Below are 27,487 nucleotides of genomic sequence, written 5' to 3'. Positions count from 1 at the left end.
ATCAGTTGTTTACTAAACTGAGAATTGAAAATACCCATCAAATAATTATTAATAATTAAATAATAATGAATGTTTTTAAGTTTTAAATTTACTGCAGACATTCTCTGATTAAGAATATTATGAGATTTTATAAGAACAAAATAATTAATGCATATAAAAAAAACAATCTAAACACTCCTCCATTCTGATAAATTTACACTTCTGAGTGATGTTTATAAAAGTAAGGTCGATGAAAAAACACTTATTTCTTGAAATAATTTTTACAAACTGTGAAGCTTAATGCCCAATATAAATGGTTTTATTTTCTGACATTCAATGCAATTTGTAAGTGCTATTTTATGACATACACTTTGCACTACATACGGTGTGTGAAATACTAGTACTATAATATATATAATACTATAAAATAGTATGGAGGTGATGCAGAGCAGAACAATCACACACAGCAGTTTGAGGGAGTGGCTTCAAAAACAGCAAAATTAGGGACTCAATTTATTGGTTGGATTTTTTCAAAATCTACTGGTTTCTCAAAATCATCTACTCCAGCTTTAATCTTTGATGGTCATTCACTATCGAAGGGTTTTATAACCCACTCCTACTCCCAGATAATTACTTTAAGACAAGGTGGATAGACCAAGAGGGAGAGTCATTTTGATTCTTAGTAAATCCACTGTTTATTTGTATGTTCACATGAAATTAACTTTATACAGAACACTGACCCTAACCTGTAGTGAGAGTCAAATATAACATGGAAACTCACCCCAAAGCATATTTATGAGGAGGAAACAGCAGCAACAACGTTAGGTCCACATAATGAGATAAGCTAAAGTACATTTACAGAATTGGAAAAAATGACAAACAGCAAAACTGATAGGGGACAAGAGCAGTTTAATTCGGATTCAGCAGAAACTGTGCGTGCATGAGTTTACTCTGCTCTTCCTTGTCTTCTGTAGGAAATTCTTTTTCTCTTCAGAGCTTCAGCGTCTTCTTCATTCATCTAAACATATACACATAAGCTAAGTAAATCTCAGTATATTCACACCCTCCAACGTGTTCTCACTTTTAAACTGCACTGAATATTTTATCAACAACAATTTGACCAGTTCTGATTTTATTTACTGTGATTATTTTGTGTAGTTATTGTTAGTACTGTGTACTAAAGATGAGATATAATAAGATCAAGGGCAGGCCCCTAGTAAATCATCTAGAAAAGTCGTCAAGCAATGAATGTTTGAGAAATGAAAATAAAAAGTAATGAGACAAAGTAAATGGGCTTAAATATTATGATTACCTAAATGTGTGTCAAGAAGCATTTAATTTATGTGAGAGTGTGTGAGAAAGAGAGACACTCACAGTCTGAAGTGGTGTGATCTGCTCCAGTGGAGAGTTTAAAGGTAAAGCCACAACAGTATCACCAGCATCTATCATCTGAAACAATCAAACTGCAGCTCAGTACAGTATTTGGCCAAAAGTTATTGGAAACTTGCTTATCCACCAATATGTCTACTCTAGACACTGATCCACCTTAATATTATGATCACTTTCTTGTTTCTACACTCACCGACCATTCCCCCAACTCCAGTAACCAGACAGGAGCACTCTGTAGAGAGTGATACACCACCCAAATCATACCTGCCATAAAGTGGGGGAAATATACAGAGCAACAAATGGACTATAATCTGTAATTATAAAACAATTACAGACTGAGTGCTCCTGTATGGTCAGTGGAGCTGAGAGAATGGGCAGTGAGTGCAGAAACAAGGATCTGAAACAAGGTTTGACCCCATCTCACCCAATGGTTCTTCTGAAATCAAGGGTGTTAAATGTGGTTCTTTGCTGCAGTAACAGCCATTACTCTTCACAGGAGGCTGTACATATTATGTTGGAACACAGCTGTAAAAAGTACATTGTATTCACCCACAAATATTCCCAGAAGTGGGACCAGCCACATAGATTTGCTTCATTTCATTAGAGTTAATGAATAAGATAAACTTACCCTGAAGGTGGTCTCCAGTTCTCCAACACTTCTCTTTCCTCCTGGCAGCCACCCATACGACCAGTGTTGACCAACACTGACCTCCAACATACAGCCCAACAACAACAAGCCAAGCACGGCCCGGCAGTTCCACCCAACACTGCTACACAAAGAGAAAACAAACCCACACACACACACAGAAAAAAAATCACTGGAGTTTGTCTATCTCAGTGTTTAAACAATTAACCAAATGCTTTGTTCAGATTGAGAGTTAGCATTAGCACTTATTTTTGATCTTGGTTCAACACTGAGTCCAGCTGTGTGTTTTACCTGTTCGTCATTTTGCAGAACATAAGAGGTCTGTCTTTATTACTTTTATTTGCTTCCTAAGCATGAGTCACAACCCACAGTTTTTCATCATCACAGCACTTAAGTGTCCAGGTGAGTCTCTGGAGTTTAGCTAATGCAGGATTAGCTTCTCAGTGGAGATTTCCTCTAATGGCTAATGTATCCAGTTTTTTTTCTGGTGTCTTAACAGCTCACGGTGACAAAAATAAATCTGACACAGCTGCAAACCTTCTATAAAGCTGTTTTATCTAAAGAGTAAAGTGTAGATGTGCACATGCTAAAATAAGTAGCATTCAGTCATTCATTTTGCGAGGATTGACAAAATATTAATCTGTGGTTTGTATCTACGCTATACAGAATTTCCCAACCAATGAACACTAACTGTGCTGCAAATGTAAAGACGTGCTTCTTTTGTATAATTCATTCATTCATTATCTGTAACTGCTTATCCAATTCAGGGTCGCGGTGGGTCCAGAGCCTACCTGGAATCATTGGGCGCAAGGCGGGAATACACCCTGAAGGGGGCGCCAGTCCTTCACAAGGCAACACAGACACACAAACACATTCATTCACACACTCACACGTACTGACACTTTTGAGTCACCAATCCACCTACCAACGTGTGTTTTTGGACTGTGGGAGGAAACCCACGCGGACACGGGGAGAACACACCAACTCCTCACAGGCAGTCACCCGGAGCGGGAATCGAACCCACAACCTCCAGGTCCCTGGAGCTGTGTGACTGCGACACTACGCCGCCCTTCTTTTGTATAATAATAATAATAATAATTCAGAACTGAGAATATATATTTTCCTTTCCCCCCAGTTTCATCTTCATTCATTCATTATCTTTAAGCGCCTATCCAATTCAGGGTCATGGTGGGTCCAGAGCCTACCTGGAATTATTGGGCACAAGGCAGGAATACACCCTGGAGGGGGCGCTAGTCCTTCACAGGGCAACACACATACACATTCACTCACACCTACAGACACATTTGAGTCACCAATCCACCTACCAATGTGTTTTTGGACTGTGGGAGGAAACCGGAGCAGACAGTCACCCGGAGGAAATCCACACCAACACGGGGAGAACACACCAACTCCTCACAGACGGTCTCCCGGAGCGGGAATCAGTTTCATCTTGATCAGTGTTATACATTATATTTTGTGGGGTCCCCCTCCCTCCTCTCCTTCTTTTAAAAACTGCAAAAGGCTTTTGGGCTTGAACGTGAGATTATTACACAAGCAGAGAACTACAGAAACACCAACAAAGTTCTTAGGGTCCAGCTGATCTCAGACAGTCCCAAAACAGGGAACGTGTTGTTGTAAGTGAAAATTTCAGGTTTTTTTTTTTTCTTTTTCTTTTTTTAATTCAAAGAAAAAGGGCCATGTCATAATACAGGCTGCGTCATTCCACTGGGTGACTTGCATTTATGTGAAGGTACCATTAATATGGAGGTGCATATTAGGATTTTACAGGAAGTCCATGGTTATTTTCAGCAAAACAATGCCAGGCCTCATCTACAAGTGTTGTAACAGTTTGCCTTACAGTGTGTGTTTGAGTGGCCTGCCTGCAACAATTCAAATCCTCAGTTCCCAAGCAATTAAGATGTATGCACAAAAAGGAAAGTAACACCATAGTAAATATGCCTTTTTCCCAAGGGACATGTCCTCACAGCCATTGGGGAACAATTCCCTGAGAAATGATAAAATTGGGTTGGGATTAGGCAGCTGTGCCCTAATGGTTAGAGACAGGAGTGGAAGATGAACAAACGTGCAGTTCATCAGGAAGACTATCCCACAGCTTTGGACCCACCACACAAAATGTTCTATTTCCAATGGTGCTTAGCTTAAAATGTGTGATCTTAAGCAACTGTAGGCTTGAGGAACGAAGAATACACACTGGAGAGTTTGATTGGCGTAGTCTATTTAGATAAGGGGCAAGGTCAAGCAAGGATATAAAAACTAACACAAGCAATTTGTACTTTATACGATACTGCACTGGGAGCCAGTGTAGACGATTTAGGGCCGGAGTAATATGCTCCCAAGGTCTTGTACGGGTCAGCACCCTAGCAGCAGAATTCTGCACATACGGCAGCCTGCTCAATGCCCGAGCAGGGAGGCCATACAACAGAGCATTGCAGTAGTCGAGTCTGGATGTTAAAAACGCATGGACTATGGTCTCACCAGCAGTGAAAATGAGAAAAGGGCAAATCCTAGCAATATTTTTAATGTGGTAGAAGGCTGTCCTACATGTGTTATTGATATGGGATTCAAATGATTGTGTAAAATCAAAAGTTCCTGTCAAAAACAAAAATAATAATAAAAAAAATATAACTCAGCAACAGTTATTCTAACAGTGTAGGCAGCCCAACACTTAGAAAAACTATTGCTGTGGTGGTACCTTCAAAAGTATTGTGTACTCTTTAATATTCTATATTAAATTGGGTTGTCGTGTTTCACAGTATGTGGGTTGGTGGACTCCAGTTCCCTACTTTATTGTGCTAATTTTTATTATCATATTTTGAAAGTATTTTTCTTCTTTGATTCCATCTATACAGTGGAGTGTGAGACTTGCTTTTCCTATAGTCGTTTTATACATTCTGCTATGGATATTGACCCCCTAGTGCACACATCTAAGTATGATGCCTGCGGAGTGAAGCAGAGAAGTGAATATATACAGGGGTTGGACAATGAAACTGAAACCACAATAATTTATTAGTAAGGTGTAGGGCCTCCTTTTGCGGCCAATTCAGCATCAATTTGTCTTGGGAATGATATATACAAGTCCTGCACAGTGGTCAGAGGGATTTTAAGCCATTCTTCTTGCAGGATAGTGGCCAGGTCACTACGTGATGCTGGTGGAGGAAAACGTTTCCTGACTCGCTCCTCCAAAACACCCCAAAGTGTCTCAATATTTAGATCTGGTGACTGTGCAGGCCATGGGAGATGTTCAACTTCACTTTCATGTTCATCAAACCAATCTTTCACCAGTCTTGCTGTGTGTATTGGTGCATTGTCGTCCTGATACACGGCACCGCCTTCAGGACACAATGTTTGAACCATTGGATGCACATGGTCCTCCAGAACGGTTCGGTAGTCCTTGGTAGTGACGTGCCCATCTATCACAAATATTGGGCCAAGGGAATACCATGATATGGCAGCCCAAACCATCACTGATCCACCCCCATGCTTCACTGGGTGGTACGCTTCTTTGGGGCTACTCCACACCGTAACTCTCCCGAATGTGGGGAAAACAGTAAAGGTTCTCATCCGAGAACAATACATGTTTCACATTGTCCACAGCCCAAGATTTGAGCTCCTTGCACCATTGAAACCGACGTTTGGCATTGGCATGAGTGACCAACGGTTTGGCTATAGCAGCCTGGCCGTGTATATTGACCCTGTGGAGGACAGCTCTGGTGGAAACAGAAGAGTTGAGGTGCACATTTAATTCTGCAGTGATTTGGGCAGCCGTGGTTTTATGTTTTTTGGATACAATCCGGGTTAGCACCTGAACATCCCTTTCAGACAGCTTCCTCTTGTGTCCACAGTTAATCCTGTTGGATGTGTTTCGTCCTTCTTGGTGGTATGCTGACATTACCCTGGATAAAGTGGCTCTTGATACATCACAAAGACTTGCTGTCTTGGTCACAGATGCGCCAGCAAGACGTCCTCTTTTGAACTCTGGTATGTCACCCATAATGTTGTGTGCATTGCAATATTTGGGGCAAAACTGTGCTCTTACCCTCTGCTAACTGAACCTTCACACTCTGCTCACAATCTGGTGCAATGTGCAATTAATGAAGATTGGCCACCAGGCTGGTCCAATTTAGCCATGAAACCTCCCACACTAAAATGACAGGTATTTCAGTTTCATTGTCCAACCGATGGATGGATAAAAAAGTATAAATGGGCATTAATCTACACAAATAACTCACCTACCTATAAATACAGCAGGTGGCACTCATCTTTTACCCAGCGTTCCTACTCAAATGGAGCACTACTCTGTTGATGTAAAGGCACACCCAAACTGCCTTTACACACATTGCTCTGATGGGATAAGAGAGTGAGAAAGAACAAACAGACGGAGCAAGGAAGTGAAGATGAAGCCCAGAAGAAAAGAAAAGAAAAAAAAGTACTTACACTTGCCAGTGTCAAAACTACTAAGTAGTAAAGCACAGTACATAAAACAATGCTAGCAGGGGTATGACAGCCTTTTAAACACACCAGTGTTATTAGAAACTACGTGGGTCTGAGCTTTGTTGAAATCGTGTCTCTCTTCAGATCATGGTGGCTCTGGCTGGTGAAGATGAGCCGTGCCAAACTTCAGTAACACAGCCTTTGAGTCAGATCTCCACCTGCTGGAGAGGTTAGGTAAAGAAGAAAAGGAGAAAAGAAGAAATGTAGAGAACAGAGAAATCGAAAAAAGAACAAATGTACTCATGCAAGAAAAGTACTCTCTACTTTTCTACTTTTACAGAGCCCTGATGGTGAAATCTCGTCCGAATAAATACCTCACTCCCAAGCCTGAAATAGTTTCCATGTGTTATTAAAAGCAACACTAGGTACAAGGGCTCACCCTACAGCTGCAGAGTGTAATTCACTTTTACAACACTAACACTGAAAATTGAGGGTTTCCTAACCTCCTCCAGAAGTTACATAGTGCAGTTTACTCAGTGCTGTGCCCAGAGTAGCAATGACAGAGGCTCTATCCTCCATATTACAGGTCAGTGAAGCCTCACAATTATTTTAGAGCTGCAATTGTAAGGTATAAATATTACCGTGTGTTATTTGAATGCTATGTTACCTAGAGGTGAACAGACTTTGTGATCCAGAACTAGTCCACCATCAGTGCTGGACCTCACTAAGGCTCGTGGCTGAAAGAAATCATTATATCATGATTATTTAGGAATCACAAATGCAACTCCAACCGATTCCACAGGTATTAGACGATGAGACGCATGAACTGAATTTGACTTAAACTTCTTGCATTTGTTTTCTGTAAAAGGAGATTATTGGGAATAAAGACAAAAGCACACATCAATTCAGCAGAAAAAAAATTCACTCCAAAATATTTATTTGAAATGTCCTTTCACTGTGTGAGAGACGAGGCAACTGAACATAGGGCACTGAGTTTTTCTTGTTTACCCGACCCGATTTAGGAGTAAAGCCACACAACTGGCACGTGACTGGTTGTTAAAAATGATGCTTATACATGTACGTGGTCCAAGTCGTAAACTGAAACTAATGGACAGTTGGCGTTTCTCTGAGAAAAGCAAGGGGTATCTGACTTGACCATAACGTGTCTAAAATAAGCCTGAGACCTCCAAACTGAGTGTTTATTTTGGCTGAAGGACTTTAAGACTTGTAAGAGAAGCTCCTGAGAAGGGACAACTCACTTTCATCAAGTTTGAGTATAGAAGGTCCACTTAAACGTCCCAAAGCTGTGAAAAAAACTGGTGCTGTAATAGTATACACTCTTCTTAAAACACTCTATGGTACAGGTGTGTACCCTATGCTTTCATGGAAATAATAATAAATCACATTCTTCACTTATTATTTGTCATGAAAAAAATGCTTGTGGAGTACATATATTTTTTCTGAGCACAAAGTCACTAGTATGTCCAAAGCCATTACCTGCTATTGTTGAAGGCAGAATGAAATCTGCCTTCATGTTCCCCCTGAGACATGTCCATTTCCTCAGTTTCAATCAGGTGTTTATAGTGTGATGCAATGATACTGTTCAGTCCTGTTTTAAAAAAAAATATGCGTCAGCTAATTTGGTCTTCCCAACAGTCTTTTGCCAGACTAATCCTCAACCTTTGCCTCCATCTCCTCTGCATCATCATCTCCATCCACCTCAGCGTTCTCCCTCTCCAGTCTCTCCAGTTGCCGGGCCAGCTCAGTCTCATCTGTGTCGGTCACAACCTTTGGCTGAAAGGAAATGCCAGATAGAAGACAATGAGCTATCCACTTAGCTATAAAAGGAAAATATGTAATAAAACTTCCTGTAGTTCCTCTCTGCTGGGGGACTGGATTCAGATCCCAGGACTTAAAAAAAAAAAAAAAAAAAAAAAAAAAAAAAAAAAAAAAAAAAAAAAATTCCCAAAATCATGGATGCTCATGTCTCTTATTAAAAGAAAACAGCACAGCAGTCTGCAACATGACTGCATGGACTGAGCTTTTGTTAGCATGTTCCTCTTCACTTAAAAGGGTACATATTATAGCCCAGTTCCCTGGGGTCTTAATGAAAAGTCTGTCACCGTGTCTGAAATGGCTCCCTATTCACTATTCTCCATGTTACACATTATACAGTGAACTATCATAGGGAACTGAATTCAGGAGGGACGTGAACGATTTCGGACACTACATCTTGAAGGTTTTTACCAAACAGCACAGTGCATTATGGGTATCCGCTATCCACTAATGTACATGTAACCTTCGTACAATAACATTTGTGGTGCATTGTGGGATTGTTTGAGTGCACTGAGAATTCTGCACTAGGTTTTCAGACGCTCGTACAAAATGGAGGAACCCAAAAATAGTGCAGTATATAGTGAATACGGCGCAGTTTCTGACACGCGGTGTGATGTGCTTTGGTCAAAATACCCCAAGGATCAAACACAGCACCATTCTCCCTATCTCAACAGCCCTGTTCAGAACGATCAGTTTCTGAAGAACAAAAACACACATTTTTCCTTAGTTCTCCATCTTTCCATATTTAGTCAGTACACATTTCTCTGTGCTCGTTCTATCTGGTTTGTTCTATTTGACCTTGTCTTTGCGCTCCCACGTAAGCACAGGTCCATTGCTTTGTTTCAAGAAACTACAGTGAGAAAGGGAAACCCCCCCAGTGTCAGCGGAGCTGCAGATACCCAAAATTTGTGCTAATACACTGTAAAAGATTATTTTCATAATATGCCCTTTAACAAACTATATCCTCTGTCGAATTTGTTTTACAGTACATTCTGCTGGATAATGAATTAAAAAATGCTAACACAATGTTGAAGTGGGAGTGAGGACATGTGAAACGGCAGGAGGCTACAGCAGGATACGCATCCAGAAATTTGTTTGGTTTCAGGAATGCCAAAGTGTTTAGACGTAGACCGCTGATTATATGTGCAAGATACTCCAGGCTTCCACATCCACTGTTCAGTAATATCTCTAGACTGTCTGGTTCCAGGCGCAGCAGGTAGTGTCACAGTCACACAACTCCTGGGACCTGGAGGTTGTGGGTTCAAGTCCCGCTTCGGGTGACTGTCTGTGAGGAGTTTGGTGTGTTCTCCGCATGTCTGTGTGGGTTTCCCACAGTCCAAAAACACACGTTTGTAGTGACTTAAAAAAAGTGTTCGTAGGTGTGAGTGTGTGTGTGTGTTGCCCTGTTAAGTACTGGAGCCCTCTTCAGGGTGTGTTCCTGCCTTGCACCCAATGATTCCAGGTAGGCTCTGGACCCACTGCGACCCTGAACTGGATAAGGGCTACAGATAATGAAGAATGTCTGGTTCCACTAATATAAGACTCATAATTATATGAATGTGCTGAAAGTGAAAAATCTCACATTATTTGCATTATCAGAATTTCAAATTTCTTCCCCCCTAGATATGATACTTTTTGTGCTACAAAAAAGCAAAAAAGGCTAAGAATGCACACTAATAAAATAAATAGATATTTTTTGGTATTTTTTTTTTTATTTAAATATATTTTAATTAAAATAACCAAATCTTCAAAGACAAAACTAAACCTCAGAATCCCAGATTGTGCCACACCAAAGATTTAGGACAGCTCACCTCCATCTGAATGTTAAACACGCCTCTCTTCTCCTCAATCCTCTCTTTGATGGCAGCCATGGCCTGGTTAAGTACAGAAAGACCTTCTGTGCGTTCCAGTGTAGTTGTGGTCATTACATACCGAGGTGGAGCAATCAAGTTGATCTGTAACAAGCATTACTGGTTGGTTTAAAAATGTAATTTCTTTATTTTGCATTTGATTCTGTCCATGTATCAGCATTGATTATGAAGAAGGCATTGAATAAAACTCCAAAAAGTTTTATGAGAAACATGTGCAATGCTACACTAAGCATTTAAATCAAGGCAATTAAGCTATTAAAAGCTAAGCCACCAAATACTAAAGAAATGTATGTTAACCACTGATCCATTTAAAATCTCACAGTAAAAAGAAAAAGAATGTACAAACCCAAATTTAACTAACACACAAAGTGTACAGGTGACATGAAATGTGTGGAGCTGTGAAATCTGAGTCTCAGTGAGTTCAGCCTGGTGTAGGTAAACTTTAGGCCTCAACTGCATTTTTGTGTGTGTAACGTGCTATTTTTTTTTCATGAAAAACAAGCATGGTAATTGCAACAGGAACTAACTTTGATAGGCATGGCCTCTGTTGAACAGTTCAAACCTGCCCTCAAGGCATCTTTAACTGCGTCAATGCCCTCATAGCCGTAACATGCAACTTCAATGTCTGAGGGGGAAAAAATAGAATATTACATTTAGATGGAAAAAAATTATATATGAAAGACATTTTATCAGCATGTCCTAAAGCACATTTCAGTATAGAAACAAATGTCAAACATCAACAAAACGTATATTGTGACATATTATAATGACAATAAATACTGTCCTATTGTTCATTGATAATACAACAATAATAAAAAAAAAAACATGCTTGCTAACTCATGCATACACAGTGCCACTAGGGGCACAGAGTTAACCATAGCTTCATGGAACTGGTCTTGTCTAATTCAAGGCAAAAAGCTGACAAAATAAACTAGCTTCGCCACGCTTCATTGTTTATAGATTTTGAAGCATCTTAGGCTCATCTAAGGCTTCATTTCATAACTTTTTAGTTGACTAGGCTGAAATCGTTGGAGGTGTTGGAGGAGAAGAGCATTTTTTTAATCCATGGAGAGTCCAAATATGGGTGGAGCATTGTGATTATTAATAGTAGGGTTGGGCAGTATAACGACAATACTGTACACTGTGGTATTTAAAAATGTGGTGTGAGACGGTGTCTCAAAACGAGGGCTGCATTTATGACATGTGTGTGCTGTGTCAAATTTCTGTTCTGTGTCCTTAAGAACATGGCCAAACATTTTTGTGCATTTAAGTGAGTCACAGCGAGGGGGCGCTGTGGGAGCTCACTGACAGCCTGAAAACAGGTGGAGAAAAACATGCCCAGTAGCCCACCACAGTTGAGTTTAGCACTGAGCTTGGGTTAAGAGAGAGAGGAAGAAGGATGAAAACAAAGACAAAATACTCAGAAGACCCTTCACTCAACTTTGTTCTCACAGCTATGAGGCGCTCTCTCTCTCTCTATCTATATATATATATATATATATATATACATATACACACACACACATATACACTTTAAAGGAAAAAAGTAGTACCTGCTCTGATTTTGACTGCTTGTGGAGTGAGTCTTCGGTTGATATTGTCAATTAAAACAGCCCTTTCCTCCTCATTCAAATCTAAGATATCCAAAATGGATGGGTCCCTGCAAACCAAGAAAAACACACAGAATAAAAATTAACTGTAGCAGGTAGTAAGATGCAAACTATAAGAGCTAATCAAAGTGATTACTAGGATAAAACACATACGCTACAGCCTGCTTGAACACATCATAAGCTCCATATCCAGGTCGCTTGTACTTTTCATCAAACACCCAGGCTGTTCGCTGATACAGACTCTCCAGCTGCTCGTCTTTGGTATACTCTAGAACCTCAGCCACATGCCTCAAGATGCTGTACACCTGCAAAACATAAAACTAACTGTAGATCACAAATTGTATGTAGGCTATGTTCATTCAGCAGGTAAAAAGTGACTTCGTTTCTTTCACAAAAAGCACACATTTCCTGGGTCTCTCGCAAAGAGAAAGAGATGAGTGCCAAAAAAATGTGTTCAATATTTCCATGATATGCATTTGAGCAGCTTCATACCGACATGGACCATAAAAAAATGGGTAAAAACTACTGAAAAATACGTTCTTCTCGTGTTGAATAGGAACCTGGATTTAGAAGTTTTTCAATATTTTTTACTAAATGAAAATGCTTTGACCAGGGCCTCAAATTAAAACAAAAATGCTCAACAGCCACGGAGTGAATTCTGAACTAACTGTTCGCAACTGAGTCGCATTGCCACAGATCGGATATGGATCCGACTTCAATAAATAAATCAGAGTCAGTGCGATTTTTGCTGTTTACACAGCCACACAAATAACACACGGGTCCCATATGAAGAATCAGATTGGATTTGGGCCACTTTTACTTGCTCTGTGAATGTAAATGTAGATCTTCCAGGTCACCAAATGGCAGAATAGTTATAAAATAAAAACTCAGCTGGGGGTCTTCTTACAGTCTTTGATTTAGTGAACTTGTCCTCGCATTTAATAGCTTCTTCAGGTGAAACTCTTCTTTTGGATAAGTCGATATAACCTGTGCATTAAAACAGTAACACACAAAATTAGTAGGTAAGTGTATATGACATATTACATTCTCATTAAAAACAGCTGGTAAAGGCCAGTAAGTGAAGTCCCCACCTTTTTCCTTGTCCACTCGAATGACCACGACACACTCATTGCGGCCGATGCGGATGAGTTTGTTGATGGAGCGAATTCGGCGTCTGGAGAGCTCACTCAGCAGAATCATGCCCTCAATGTTGTTGTACTCTAGCAGACTCACATAGGCGCCCATTTCGGCGATGGAGCGCACATTCACCATCACCACATCCTCCACCTCAGGAAACTTGTGCTGGTAAAACCTACAGCTGAGACCAGGCATCCTGGATCTGACAGAGAAGAGGAAAAAAATCAGTTAGGAGTTAATCATGAGTTAACCTCAAATATTCAGAAAAGGTGTAAAATCCAAACAGCAGATTCAACGCAGTGTTTTGAGGTACATAGCAGCACTGAAGGCCCCACTACATTTTAAGTGTCTCCTATTTTATTATTTTTTTAACTGTGTTACTTTTCTGAGCATTCAGCCAGCTTACTCTACGTACTTAAAGAAATCATCTATTGAAATCCAAAAAACCATTTCTAATACAATTACAAAGATTTGGAAGTATTTTAAAGATATTGACAGAATTATACATGTATATTTCATTTTACGAATTACATATATCACCTGTACAATCCAGTACACAGTGAAAAAAAAAACGTTTCTGAATCTAAACCCCTTGCCTTGAGTCTCTCAGGAAAAAATACATTTTAGCCACTTAAAAAAAGCACTTTAGACCACTTTATCGTTACTTAACGCCTTTCCTAATAACCACCGCCTGAAAAAGCAGACAATACTGTAAATATTTAAATTAAAATGTTTCTGATGAACCTTAATTGGCTGGTGATAATACAGTAACAACGGCGAGAAACTAACGTTAGACTAAAACATGTATCGTCTCTCTCAGCTAAACGGAGAGCGTTCATCACAACTAAGCCCTTTTATATTCACTCAACAGTTTTTTTTAAACTGCAGAGTATAAAACAAGTAATGTGTGTGTTTAATGGTGTTAATGAACGCTGCTCCAGCCACTGACCGGTTTAAATCGCTCACTCCTCTCGGTTAGCTTCTGAATGAGTGATTTTGCCGGTTGGATATTTCTCACGTTTCTCTTTAGATTACTTACAAATACGGGTTTCCCCCTTACTTTAGAGATACAGCTTTAGAGGAGATACTTGTAAAGGCACTGAGTTAAATACAGTGTTTTCCGTAGGTGATAAACTGTAACAGAAATAAAATAAACGGTTAAAATGTAACGGCAGTTATCGGACTCAGCAGCATGGATGAACCTCAGCCGGAAAAAGAAGCGGTTTATTGAATAAACCTCTCACAGCGCCGTCTACTGCAGCGGAATAAATCACACCGCTAACCAGTTTTTCACCGTAACTGTGAGCGGCCACAAACCGTCATCAGTGCCCCGTGTTATACGGCAGGAACACGAAAACTCTTCCTCATTACAGGCGTCATTACCAACCGTTAATACCACGGTCTTATTTTTATTTACGGAGAATATAACATTACTAATTAATTATTTGCTGAAATATCGAAGCAAATAATGGCTAGAGAAATGTCCTTTTCAGTATTAACCTCTTGAAAATGAGTCCAAATACCGTTAAGTGAAAGAAATGTTCTCGTTAGAGTTAAAGCTAAAGTAGGACACCAATAATACGCATTGCTTAGGGGAAGAAGTGTAATAAAACACTTTTTGCCTTTGTTGGAATAACAACCTATGTTATGTAATTCGCATTATGCCTTTTTCTATGTTACATGAGTAATGAGTAATTACCCATACACTTATGATTGTGATATTGTCGCATAAAATGTCGTAAATATGCGACTATGTCCCGAATTGCAGTCTCCTATATACGTGACTATATTTTCTCAAAACGCTGAAACGCACCACCTGCAGACGAAAGCATGCACCTGCAGCACTGTCAAAATATTCATTCATTCATTATCTGTAACCACTTATTCAGTTCAGGGTCGCGGTGGGTCCAGAGCCTACCTGGAATCATTGGGCGCAAGGCAGGAATACACCCTGGAGGGGGCGCCTGTCCTTCACAGGGCAACACAGACACACACATTCACTCACACCTACGGACACTTGAGTCGCCAATCCACCTACCAACGTGTGTTTTTGGACTGTGGGAGGAAACCCACACGGACACGGGGAGAACACACCACACTCCTCACAGACAGTCACCTGGAGCGGGAATCGAACCCACAACCTCCAGGCCCCTGGAGCTGTGTGACTGCGACACTTAAAATATACCACTAATAAACAAGCTCATTCCATTTCCTCCACTTGACAAATAAATATCCATTTAGTTATTTTAATCAGCAACTTTCTTGCAATTATCCTAAGGTACATATGATGACAATTAATTCTCTTGAGAGAATGAGGATAGTCATTCTCCTGATGGCAAGTCGTATGTATGAGAAACACTTTCATTATTATGACTTATGAAAATTTTATGTATATGTTGTTCTCTCTGATGCCATCAAAACTGTGTAAGAAGTCACTACACTGAGTGCATAAAGTAAAACAAATTAAAATAAGAGAGTGGAGGGTGGCCTTTAAAAAAATGGGTACAAATTTAAAAAGGTCTAATTACATGCAAAACAGAACTCTAATCAGGGATAAAGTGTGACAACAAATGAAAGTTGTTTTGGTCACAAAGACTAAAAAGTGTAGCTACAAAACATAAATAAAATAAAATTAATTCCCATGATTTTTGAAGTCTTTCTCTAATTTTTTGAGTTGTGACTGAAAGAACTTTTATTTGTGATTTGTTGTGTTAAAATCATCTTAAATAACGTGTGTTTATTTTAGAGTGTAAGCTAATATGACGACAGGAAACGTTTTACCCATATTACAATTCCAACCCCATCATCTATAAAACAAACAACAGAAAAGGTCTATCAATCTGGATTTTAATAATTCACATATATAATTCATACAAAAAACTCAAGACAGATTTCTCAGACAGAAAAGTGATTCTTATTTTACATTCATTAGTTCTACTTCCAATTAATTGGCATGTAACTAGACCCCATGTCGACTGGCTGCAGTCCAGCCAGAGCCAACACAAAACATGGGCCAGTATTACGGAGTAAAGCTAGGCTAAAGTGGGTAAATTGGTGTGGATCTATTTTGTACATAAAAATATATAGGTTGCATTCAAAGTACAGAGTGATATTAATAAAAAAAAAAAAAAACACAAAGTAAAGCTGTTTCCAGTGTGTGCTTAGGTCACAGGACATAATACTTGCCTGCACTCCACATTTCAGTGACAGTCTTGCCTTAAACTGTTACAAATATAAACAATCAATATCCTTACAATCATAATTAAACTGCAGAATGTCCAGAACACGCGCTCATGAAATCGACACAGGAAGACACACCAGTCATGTACATATTACATTGGTGTCGTTTGTTGCGTAGTTCACATAAAACCTGTGTTTTTTTTTTCTTTTTTTTTGAAAATTTAAAAAATGTATTTTTTTTTTATTTATTTTGATCGACCCAACGTTATGAGAAAGCATTCTGAGCTTCACAGGTATAATATGGGGGAGGGGCAATAAACACCAGAAGACACCTGCTAGTAAAGAAGACATTCAGATTCATCTACAGCACAGGATTTAGACTTGCGTTTTGCAACTACTCAAATAAAGGAAAGAGAGCAAACATCACCTTAAATTACGTAAAGTACTAAGACTAGGCTGGTTATGCTCAGTACATGAACATCACTGTATTGCTGTCAAATACTGCTTACAATACTAGTCACACTTCTGAGTTCTGGAAGTGCATGTGAATACTGAGTCAGAAAGCATAGACTTGCACTGTAAAATACACACACACACACACACACACACACTCACACAACCTTACACACAACCTCACACACACACACAGTAATAAAATAAACACATTTAACCTGATACTAATCACACAAAATCTAGGCGGATTAATCACAGTGTTGGTTGCCACAGAAGGCAAATCTGAGCCACTTGGGATGATTGAGTGATCGAGGTGTGGGTTTTGCCACTTTTCCACTCTGGTGTTTTTTTCTTTTTTTTATTCTTATGTGGCATGGAAGCTTTGTAGTTAGTGTTCTTCAGGTGGGGTGGAGCCAGAGTCCACCAAGTTTCTGCAACAGATCACAAGAGACTCTTCATCTACGTCAAAGGAGAGAGATTTACCAATGACTGACCCTTGAGATGAATAATTCTTAAAAAAAAAAAAAAAAAGTGGTTGTCAATCACAGCTTCAGGCAGGTACCGAGGCACAGGCCAGTGATTACCTGTCTTTAGGGAATTTAAATGCAGGCACATGAATGATATCTCCAATACCTTTATAAGTACAGCCTATTTTTGCAAACTTGCAGTGCATAAGAAGACTACTCCAACCGATTAAACTACTACAGAAAAAGAGCAAAAATAATCTCTGAGAAGTAGCCAGTGGAATGACATTCAAATGAGAAAAGGGAAAAAAACAAAGCAATAACAACAAAAAACTATTTTGGAAACTTTATAAAAAGGGAAGCAGTCCAAAGAGACAAGAGATAACCTTCAAAAGAAAAAAAAAAAAAGACGACAGGGAGAGTTTTTTTTGCAGAAGCCAGGTCAGGAGGATAATCTCACTGAACCTTTTAAGAGGAGACTGCTTGGTACAACTTTGTTTTTGTTTCTGTGCCATAAAAACAAGAACTGCTGTTCTCAAGATGCCCAAGTGAAACCTGATCACATTTTACTAGAACTGTGATCTAACAGTTAAAGTAGACCTAACTCTAGCAGCTCTTGGTAATTTTTCCAGCTGACTCACTGCAAACCCTCATACCAAAAAAGAGACCAGACCATTAATATTCAAATACTCTCCCATCAACCGTTTAGAAATTTTCCTTCGACGTTGTTTAAAAAATACACCAGGCATATTTACAATTATAAATAGTCATCAAAAGCAGTATAGAACTAAAACTGTATTGCAGCTACCAAGTGCAGGTAATTTACTTACATACCTCTGGAATGTGGGTAGTTAATTTAGTGTGGAGGGGGGAGGAAAGAAAGAAAAAAAAAGCAACAACAACAACAAAAAAAGAAGCCATCTAGAGGGGGGTGGGGGAAGTAAAAATACCCCCAGTGTAGTGTGTCAAAAAACAAAAACACTGTCCTGTCCAGCATTTGCAATGATTTGTGTGTTCAGATTGTGGTGAAGTGTAGATATACTGTCCTGAAATAGCCACAAATCAGACGACAAGTCCTGCAGTTCACTAAACCACACAGCAATGTCCGCTCCATTTCATCTGTCTGTGTGTACGTGTATGTTTATAAACAGTCACTTCAGCGCAGCCAGGATGAAGGAACCCACTGAGGCTCAGTGTCCAGTTTATTAATGAAGCGCAGCAGATCCTGGTAGGCCTTGTCCTGGTCAGTGTTGACTATGGCTGCATCAAACAAGTGGCCAAAGTTCTGCTCCATCTCCCTGGCCTTTTCTATGATGTCCCTCAGCTCCTCAGGCTTCAGAACGAGAATGAGATGAGAGGAAAACATTAAAGTGAGACTGTAATATATTAATGTAATGTAAGGCAAACAACATTTTTGTCCAACAAGGCTAAGAACTAATTGAAGAAAGACAGAATTTTATGCTCTTTTATTAAATATATAATATTTATGTGGCTCTTGGGTTGGGGGGAAATTATTCTAGCAAAAACCTTTAATATTTGTGTTTAATCCTTACATTAAGCAGTGGATGTTTAACTTTCAAAGGTCTTTTACTGAATCTCCAAAAACATCTCTCCCTTTACTCTTGAAAGTACACAGACTTAAACCATTTAGGGTGTATGTTTAGCATCTTAAAAAAACTCTTCTTTTACCTTTGGGTTCTTGTTATCTTTAGCTAAGAGTGCACGGAGTCGTTCCTGGGATGGTGGTGCGATGAAGATGATGTAGGGTTTGAGGTCTGAGCTGCGCAATACCTTCAGTGACTGAAAAAAAAAAGCAGTCAATCAGAGTTAGCTTAATCTCCATCACAACAGTTCAATATCAGTGTCATTTCTCTATTCATCCTCTCTTACCTGAGTGTGCAAACACAAGAGGCAGATTTTGCTACTGTTGATGAGTTGTCGGACTGAGTCTGTGCTGGTGCCATAGAGGTTCTTCTCAAACTCTCCAGACTCAATAAACTTCCCGGCCGCTGCATCCATCTCAAAGGTCTGACGAGACACAAAGTGGTAATCGCGGCCATTCACCTCCCCGTCCCTTCGGTTCCGTGTGGTGTCTGTTGAGAAAGTAGTGTGTTAGTGTGAATATTGGGAAAGCAGATGAAGATGGATATACTTTTTCCACTGCTGATGGAATGAGCAACTATTAGACCCAATTATAATTACAATACGGCCTTATGCTGCACCCAACTTTCTAATTAAATACCCCAACAAAATTAAACAGTCTTTTACAGTTCATCTTTCACTGTTTATCAGCTGTTGTCTGAGGACCCACTGCCTAGTGTGTTTTCAAATGTTTTCCTGCCCAAACATAACGGATCCAGCTCACGAAGAGCTGCACAATCTGATTAATGTGTATTACGTGAAGCAGGGCTGGAAATAGTTGAAATTGTGCAGGGTAATGGAGCCCCAGAATCTAGCTGCCTCTCAATTCAGGGGCTGCATCCATTGAAGGGCGCATTTGTAGACCGATTACATCACAGCGGCGCGACTAGACTGCCCCATTTCGGAGGCTCCTTCATATGTGGCCGACAAATGCGTCTTTTCCCAAAAAATGAAGAATGCAACCGGACTATCCTTCACCAGCCGAGATATCCCAGGGTTCATTGCATGCCGCGGGGATTCCAGAATGTTGCGGCTCCAGCAGAGGAGCGAACAGTGCTTAAACGAACTGTACTCAACATCAAATCATTATTGATACAAATATTAAGAAGGAAAAAGGAGCAAGGAGCAGTTTTTAAACTGTAGTGAAATGTTAATCTGTAAATTAACCCTTTAATCTCTTGTTTATCTCCAGCGGTGTTAAACGACACTGGTCTGAAGTAAATACACAGCGACTGAAGCTGAAGCAGAACACATACCGATTATTTCTGTAAAATATTGTTTATAGGGGAGTGCTACTGAGATCTGTTCACTTAAGAAAGCTGTCGTGGTTACTAATACAGCCTTTCCATTTTACACAATCACTTACTTAAATGATTACTGCTTAAGTTTATTTTGTGGTACAATTACTGTGAGGAGAGCACGCCTGAAAAAATGAGAAAGATGAGGAGCAGAGAGAGAATTTGTTGAATTAATTAACCTCAATAAAAGACTCCAATATCTACTATCGTCATTGGGTTTTTGTGAAAAAATAAAATGAAAGGGTGCCCTGATAATTATCACAATAAAAAACCAAAAACCAGCATATAGAGCCAAAGGTGTTATAACAATAAACGCAGCAGGAGAACGTTCTATTAATTAATTAATTATATGTTTTCAGTGAAATCCACTATAATAAAACACTTTCATCTTCAGCTGTAATCAAATTAAATTTTCAAATTAAAGATTCTGACTTTAAGGTCCAGGAGTGAACAGGGGCAGTGTTTAGTGACGGTAACAGCAGTCAAACAGGAAATTTGTAGAAGTTGTAGTAGACTGTCCCATTTCACTTTAGCCTTCGAAAGACAGACCTCCACAGACCGTGTCCTTCGAAGGATGAAGCCCCTGAACTGAGATGCAGCTCTTGCTGTAGTTTCAGTTTGTGCAGAAAACACTAAAGACAAGCGTGCTGAAGCCAGATAGATGTTTTCATTAATCTTAAAGATGTTGTCTCTTACAGAAAAACCAAAGCTTAAAAATGTCAAGAGTGCAAGAGAAAACCAGTTTTCTATCACCAATACTCACGAGGAACAGCGCCTCCGAATCGGTCTGGGTCACTAGACAAGAGTCTCTGTCTCAGTTCATTCTGTCCACAATTTGAGGGACCGATTAAAGCAATCGGGCGCTTGCGATTGGCTGGTTGGTGGTATAGAGCCATCTCCTCATAGGTAAGAATCTCCTCGTTGTCATAGTCTGAAAGAGCAGTTGTGTTAAAACCGAAATATCTATAAAACTGTCATTTGAGGAAAAACTAGTTGGTGATTAAGAAAATAAAAAAACCACACACAATTAATCTACTGTAAATTTACAGTTACTAGACATATCCTGAAATGGCTAGGCCTGTCACAATAGCAATTTTTTGGTCAATATATTGTCCCAGAAATAAATTATAATAATGTTATTTTAAAGACCATTTTATGCCACTGATAAAATGATAATTCAATAACATAATAATGCACTTACAATCTTTTAAAGAGCAATTAACTTTTTGCAAAAAGTTGCCTGTGTGTGTGTGTGTGTGTTGATTGAGTGTTGAATGCAATGTTCAATGTTGATTTTTAAATGTCCTTGCGTGTCCAAAAAGGCACTACATAAGTGTAACAATAAATATCTTCAATAAATAAAATTACTGTTTTTCAAACAAATCCACATAACAGCCTCAGAACAGAGAGACCGGCTAAAACGTGATATTATTTATTATGCAAATAAACACGCAAGTAAACACAATGGGCAAAATTGTGGTCAGCAAAAACTATTGGGGAAGTATCCATATATTGTTCAATACATCGATAATGTAATTATTGTGAGAGTCCTAGAAATTACACTGCAGGTTTAATGTTACACCTGAACAAGACACTTTCTAAAGTGTGTTAAAAAGAACTTACTGATAAGCATTCAATGTGATGAGGGTAGAAAATTGAGCTAACTCACCATCATTTTTGTTTGCATTATACAGCAGCTTCTTCCGCTTCTTCTTGTTCTTTTTTGCACACCACAGCTTTCCTAATCATTTGATAGAGTCAAAAAGTATTGAAAAATGACAGTTTTCAGAAAAAGCCATTGTGCTGGTAGAAATGTGACTCTGTAGATTAGTATGGGTGTAGCAATGCTAACCTGATTTTTCTGGCTCTTTATCCTCCTCTATCGTTTGTTTCATGGCTTCTCTTTGCTGCTGAAAGCTCTTGCCTAAATTAAATTGTGATAAATTGAGCAAATGTTTGCTTCACATTTTTCTTAATATTTAACAGAAATGAAATGTGACACCAGGAGGATTTCCCATTTTCAAACATTTATAAATGCACATATCCTCGGTTACCTGGTACCAGGCCAGCCAGAGGCTGGTTGTCTTCATCTCCGTCTCTGTAGGCCTGCCACCAGTTTGGGTCTTCCTGGCTGATGATGTGGAGAATGTCCCCTTTTTGAAAGCAAAGGCCCAGCTCTCGGCAAGGTACATAAGGGTCATCAGAAGGATCATAGTCAAAATGTGCCTTCACATGGATCTGGGAGTAGAAAAAATAAGCAGGAAAAAAATGTGGGGAAAAAATAGAAGAGACAGATAATCTCTGATTAAATAGTTTAAACATTAGATGAACAAATGGGTGTTAAGTATTTGTGTGTAATATATAACTGCAACTAAAAATTCAAACATTCTCCTGCTCTTTTGTCAATGTTGCGTAATATAAACAAAAATGACAATCATTTTATTAAAAATAAATTAATTCATTAAAACTGAGCATTAATGCGCTACTTTAACAGTCACCAACATCAAAATCACCATCTTTAAATTAAATCGTCTAAACCAGAACTCACACGTACTTCTGGATACAATACTATTCCCCATTAACAGAACATGCTTCTGCAGTGCTTTTTCCTTGATGAAACTCACAATGAATATAGTTAATTCCCTCTCCTTCTACTTACTTTTAAACCTATTTTTTTTTACCATAAAAAATGACAAAAGAGAGATAAAATGTTTGAATTTTAAATTTCAATTATACATTACAACAAATTGATTTAAAACTTATTTATACACCAAACAAGTAAAATTCATAGTCTGGAAACAAATTATGTGTTTCATTTAGGAATTTTTAAAGAATTTATTAATATCCACTGTGTAGATCTTACCACATTCTCTTTAATCGGAGGAGGTTTACTCTGTGGACTTGGGATCAGAACAAAGGACAAAGTGCCATGCATCTCCGCCTGAGGGAAATCAGATCATTTACCAAACAGGGGTCAGTGTTAGAGTTTGTATATAATGAATTCTATGCTTTTGTATCCTCAAAGTACTCTGCACTTTTAATACACTAAATACAAAAATTTTTTTTTACTTTATGTAATCTTAAATATCACCAGACACCAGGCTAATGTGACATATTTAACAAATACAGTGATACATAATTTAACTATCATCCAGAATTCTTTTAACAGAGTTTTAAGGGCTAGCTCCCCTCACCAGGATGTCGAAAACTTCATTGACGTCTTTCCCACGGATCTCAACTCCATTGATCTCCAGGATTTCATCCCCTTCATGGAGAAGCCCACTGCGCTCTGCTGCTCCTCCTTTGACAATGCGACTAATGATCACACTGTCCATGTCGTTCCTCACAGTTGCCCCCTATACACAAACACACACATCTCGATTGGATCACAGCATGTCAACACAGGACAAAATAACTCACTGTGGAGCATACTGAATGTGTATTCTTACAAGTGGGATATCCTTGGCTTTCTCTATGCGTACAATCTTGACAGTCTCTCCTCCCCACTGTGTTACTGTCTCACAAGGACCATCGAGAGGGCTGAGGGGCTCTGGCTGCATCTCCTGCTCCGCCACACCATCATGGGCCAACATGAGGGCCTACAAATAGAAGGGGGAAAATGTTTTTACACATCATGGAAGTGCTGAAGCATTAAATACATCAGTGAATTTAGGCATTTCTATAAGATGATGATCAGACATGAGGCTTAAAACAATGAGGTGAGAATATAGTTGAGAGTGTTTCTACAGTTAAAGAGTATTACAGAGTATCCTACAGAGCTAGGGCAAAATGATGGATAAAAACCTGGAAATGAGGGCTTTTCATCAGGTTGCTGAGTTCCAGTCCTTCTTTCTGTGAACTATTGTGCAGCATTGACTGGACCTTAAAGACAAAACAACACAGACAATTAATTACTTTTCCAGGAAAAATCAAAAGGCTCTAAATGTGGGGAAAAAAAAAGATTTCTACAGGTATAATCAGAGGAAATTAATCTGTAAAATATTTGAAAAGTGTGAAATATGGATAAGAAAGTATGCAGTGTATAAATAGCTGAATTGTTTTTAGATATGATGGAAATTATCGATTCAAAAACCGCACCCACAAGATTTTTTTTTTGACTGAATTCTGTTTGAATGGTACTTTCAATATTTTATGTTTTGAACCAAACAACTGCTAATAAAAGATCTTACACCAAACGTAAGCTACTGGTAAACCTTAAAAGGAAATTATTTTAGATATATTATAGATTGCATGGAATATAACTGAATTTAACAGATAAAGTGAATAAAGCTCAAGCTCCTATTTTCGATTCATTAATTCATTCATTGTCTGTAACCACTTATCCAGTACAGGGTCGCGGTGGGTCCAGAGCCTACCCATAATCACTGGGCGCAAGGTAGTTTTTTTAGAACATATATCATCCAAAGAAATACAACACAGAAATAAACACAGCAGCTGTCCTTCACATTGTGTGAAAATATTATGATTATTGAACAATTCATTATGTTATGTTCATCTGCAAAATTCTTACATCCTCTCCACAGAGTGGGATGAGAGAAAAAGTAAACATGAATTTAGCTAACAACTGGTAAACAGAAAACAGGATTAAAGACCAAAATATTTAATTACTCATCATTCATTCATTGTCTGTAACTGCTGTATCCATTTCAGGGTCACGGCTCTCCAGAGCCAACCTGCAATAACTGGGCACGAGGCAGGAACAGGCCCTGGAGGGGGCACCAGTCCTTCGCAGGGTGACACACACTCACACATTCACATCCATGGACACTTTTGAATCGCCAATCCACCTACCAACGTGTATTTTTCAGACTGTGTGCCCACACATGTGGACAGAACACACAAATCTCCTCACAGTCAGTCACTCAGAGTGGAGCTCGAACCCACAATCTCCCTAGAGCTATGTGACAACAACAATACCTGCTGCGCCACGGTGCCCCCAATATTTAATTATGCCTTTAAAGAAAACTAATAATAAATATGTCGTTAATGCTGAAGTGTTGTTTCAGCACACCCATCTCCAGTTGCAATGCTACCATTGCTGGGTTTCAAAAGCTTTTAATAAGTTAATTTAACATGTAAACCATGTGACTATCCACTTCATCAGATTTCTATTGCATCAAAGTTAGAAAGCATCAGAGAGATCACAGAGGTTGAAAACTGTTGCTTTTTGTTCCTTAAAATGCTTATGGACACAGGGCATGACCTAAGAACTGAGGTCAGTGCTGTGAGGGTTTAGGTAGGTTGCAGAGAAAAGACTATGTGAGCAGTGGGGGAGTGACTTCGAAAAAAAAGGCGGAACATACAAAGATGTAGGCAACAGCACAATGCACACTATTATAATTATGTACCTTTTTCTCAACAGGAATTAACTGTGCATGCCACTATTAATATTTTTTTCCACATTTGTTGCCAGGAGGGGATATTTTCAGTCCAACATTGGCTAAAGCTGTTTATGCACAGTTCATAGTTTTGAATGAGCCAAAAATGCTAAAGGCAATAATTCCACTCTGATCTAGTTAAGTTCACTTTTTTTGTCAAAACGCAACATGGTGGAAACTATCCAGCACGGCTTATTTTGGACTAAAACAATGCTGATTATTCAGTGATGGGAAAAGTTGAGGATGTGTTTGCCATGACAAAGAGACAGTGTTTACCTGTAACCTATAAACAGAAGTAATGTGGACAAGCTGAGGTTTTGGCCTTCTTGTTTTCAACAAACTAAGACAAATAAGAAAAGTATGTCCTTAGTAACAAAAATAGGTCTGTGCTTGTGGTGTCAAGAAACAAGACTAAAAGCACCAATTCACTGCTGTCTCCCCCTGGCCCAGTGTGGAACGCTGACCACTGATAAACAAAAATAGCACTTAAGCCAGGCCTTCTCGCTGTGGCTATCCTGACCCAGAGAGAGAGGCTGCATTGTGAGAGGCTAGTTCAGGTCAGTGGGTTTGGGCCCTAATGAAGTCTCAGCACAGAGCTGTACTGTGCATGTTATTGTCCACCAGAAGAAGGAAGGAGATCAACAACAACAAGAGCAAGCTTATTTGCCTCTCATTAACACTTCACACAACACTGATTCCAAGCAAAAGGCCTTTCTCCAATAACCCTATTTAATTAGTGCTCCTGTTCAGGGTAGATCAGTTATGAGATTCATATTCTCTGAACTTAAATTTTACCTTAAGCTGAAACCAAACACCAGGTAAGGGGCATGGCATTTATTTAAAAAAAAAATGTGTGTACAAAGTTACACTGTTGCATAAATGTGCTTCTGTTATTTTTGTAGAGGAACATTAGGACCCCTTTGCTTGATACTAATTTCATAAACTGTAGAAAAGGAAGACAGCAAGTGGCATTGCCAGAGTTTCATTCTGACACCATTTGTTTTTCACCATTCTAAATCTGCTGACAAAAATACCCAAGAATTCGTGTCCAGATTTAGTCATGCATTTGTTAGAGACACAATACACTGATTAAGACTGTGGTTTGACTGTGGAGATTTGGTTTGTGTGACTGTTCTGGGTTCTTTGTCCACTTATTTGGTGCACACCATTATTCAAACATCACTGTTATCACTTGTTCCAACAAGCTGCACTCACAGAAGGGGTCAGTTGTAGTTTGATTCCAACTGTACTCTACTGCAATTCATCTTTTAAAAATTACTATTTAACCAAGTAAGTCAACTGAGCCTCTAGAAAACGCTTAGAAACAAAGTGTTTAGAAAGTGGCAACAAGACAAAGAACAAAAAACACAAAAACAACAATAAAACTAATCTGGTATCAGTTTTTGCAGTGAGTTCCAGTCTTTGGCTGCAGCTGATTGAAATGAAGACAGACCAAAGACTGTATCTGTTTTAGGAACATTCAATATGAAGAGATGGGCAGCACAAGTGTTAAAAGCAGAATGTGAAATCTGCAAGTGACACAAATGAACACAATGGGTTTTGTAAATGAGTGTGTACCAGTGGATGCATATGGACGGCCAGTTGACAGGGGAGTAAAGAGAGCATTTATGGCAAACTGAATGGCAGAGGGGTACAATACGTCCAGTTTCTGAAGAGTTCTTTTACAAGCTGACCTATAAATAACATATGCGTAATCAAACAAAGGCAGGATAGTCGCTGGAATTAACGATGTTTAGCAGAGTGACTGAGTCAAGTAGTATACTATACAAAAAGCCAGTTTTAGATTTAACATTAGGTTGTAATCGGTTAATGTGGATTGAAAATGACAGTGCTGTCTAACCAGATACCAAAGTATTTGTATTGTGTTTATTATAATACTGTAGTGATATCATGGTCAGGCTGGGGTACAGTGACCTTCCTGCCAAATCATTTGACCTTGCTTTATCAGAAGACGTAGTGTCGAAAAACTTGTTGAACCCTGAAAAAGTGAACTGATTACTGCCTCTGGGGAGAGACCAGTGGCATAACAAAACTCATCAACATATAATGAATAAATTAGTCAACAACAGAGGATTCAATGTCGTTAATATATATGCAAAATAATGTTGGGC

At 39.0% G+C, this 27,487-nt stretch overlaps 3 protein-coding genes across 10 annotated transcripts in view; all 3 read right to left on the bottom strand.

The window, feature by feature from the left end:
- Positions 1-872: 872 nt before the first annotated feature.
- gnrh3 (gonadotropin-releasing hormone 3) lies at positions 873-7,265 on the bottom strand. 4 transcript variants are annotated; one of them, XM_066683312.1, is made up of 6 exons: positions 7,134-7,265; positions 6,554-6,684; positions 6,269-6,376; positions 1,997-2,138; positions 1,354-1,428; positions 873-997 (listed from the first exon to the last, which is right to left on the bottom strand). In XM_066683312.1, the coding sequence occupies exons 3-6, from the start codon at positions 6,292-6,294 to the stop codon at positions 926-928; spliced, it is 315 nt and encodes a 104-aa protein (XP_066539409.1). In that variant the 5' UTR covers positions 6,295-6,376; positions 6,554-6,684; positions 7,134-7,265; the 3' UTR covers positions 873-925. The 4 variants fall into 4 exon arrangements, with proteins under 4 accessions (XP_066539409.1, XP_066539402.1, XP_066539417.1 ...); XM_066683305.1 differs by having other exon boundaries at positions 6,554-6,687; positions 7,134-7,221; XM_066683320.1 differs by lacking the exons at positions 6,269-6,376; positions 6,554-6,684; positions 7,134-7,265 and adding an exon at positions 2,306-3,329.
- A 131-nt stretch (positions 7,266-7,396) lies between these two features.
- eif2s1a (eukaryotic translation initiation factor 2, subunit 1 alpha a) lies at positions 7,397-14,185 on the bottom strand. Of its 3 annotated transcripts, none has more exons than XM_066683283.1 (8): positions 13,960-14,185; positions 12,875-13,122; positions 12,691-12,770; positions 11,937-12,088; positions 11,727-11,833; positions 10,701-10,798; positions 10,114-10,257; positions 7,397-8,260 (listed from the first exon to the last, which is right to left on the bottom strand). In XM_066683283.1, the coding sequence occupies exons 2-8, from the start codon at positions 13,113-13,115 to the stop codon at positions 8,135-8,137; spliced, it is 948 nt and encodes a 315-aa protein (XP_066539380.1). In that variant the 5' UTR covers positions 13,116-13,122; positions 13,960-14,185; the 3' UTR covers positions 7,397-8,134. The 3 variants fall into 3 exon arrangements, with proteins under 3 accessions (XP_066539380.1, XP_066539390.1, XP_066539373.1); XM_066683293.1 differs by having other exon boundaries at positions 13,981-14,185; XM_066683276.1 differs by having other exon boundaries at positions 13,870-14,184.
- A 1,581-nt stretch (positions 14,186-15,766) lies between these two features.
- The window catches only part of pals1a (protein associated with LIN7 1, MAGUK p55 family member a), a 36,418-nt gene continuing 24,697 nt past the window's right edge, over positions 15,767-27,487 (bottom strand). For all 3 annotated transcript variants that reach the window (XM_066673396.1, XM_066673397.1, XM_066673395.1), the window contains exons 4-14: positions 23,761-23,838; positions 23,406-23,555; positions 23,151-23,312; positions 22,820-22,897; positions 22,011-22,194; positions 21,809-21,880; positions 21,626-21,697; positions 20,720-20,887; positions 18,908-19,110; positions 18,707-18,817; positions 15,767-18,350 (exon numbers count right to left, since the gene is read on the bottom strand). In XM_066673396.1, the coding sequence (XP_066529493.1) occupies positions 18,174-18,350; positions 18,707-18,817; positions 18,908-19,110; positions 20,720-20,887; positions 21,626-21,697; positions 21,809-21,880; positions 22,011-22,194; positions 22,820-22,897; positions 23,151-23,312; positions 23,406-23,555; positions 23,761-23,838 (1,455 nt within the window). In that variant the 3' untranslated portion in view covers positions 15,767-18,173. The remainder of the gene's footprint in view (positions 18,351-18,706; positions 18,818-18,907; positions 19,111-20,719; positions 20,888-21,625; positions 21,698-21,808; positions 21,881-22,010; positions 22,195-22,819; positions 22,898-23,150; positions 23,313-23,405; positions 23,556-23,760; positions 23,839-27,487) is intronic.

The sequence above is a fragment of the Hoplias malabaricus genome, chromosome 1 (assembly GCF_029633855.1).
Source record: "Hoplias malabaricus isolate fHopMal1 chromosome 1, fHopMal1.hap1, whole genome shotgun sequence".
Lineage (NCBI taxonomy): Eukaryota > Metazoa > Chordata > Actinopteri > Characiformes > Erythrinidae > Hoplias > Hoplias malabaricus.
The sequence above is the reverse complement of the archived record's forward strand: the minus strand, read 5'-3'. Positions and strand labels throughout refer to the sequence as shown.

Coding starts and splice junctions, on each gene's coding strand:
- gnrh3 (XM_066683312.1), bottom strand. CDS start 6,294: ATGAGTGCCACCTGCTGTATTTATAG. Junction 2,139..6,268: donor GCCACCTGCTGTATTTATAG/GTAGGTGAGTTA, acceptor CTCTTTGTGTAG/CAGTGTTGGGTGGAACTGCC. Junction 1,429..1,996: donor AACTGGAGACCACCTTCAGG/GTAAGTTTATCT, acceptor TGATTGTTTCAG/ATGATAGATGCTGGTGATAC.
- eif2s1a (XM_066683283.1), bottom strand. CDS start 13,115: ATGCCTGGTCTCAGCTGTAGGTTTTACCAGCACAAGTTTCCTGAGGTG. Junction 10,799..11,726: donor AGCAGTCAAAATCAGAGCAG/GTACTACTTTTT, acceptor TTTCCCCCTCAG/ACATTGAAGTTGCATGTTAC. Junction 10,258..10,700: donor CAGAGGCCATGCCTATCAAA/GTTAGTTCCTGT, acceptor TGCTTGTTACAG/ATCAACTTGATTGCTCCACC.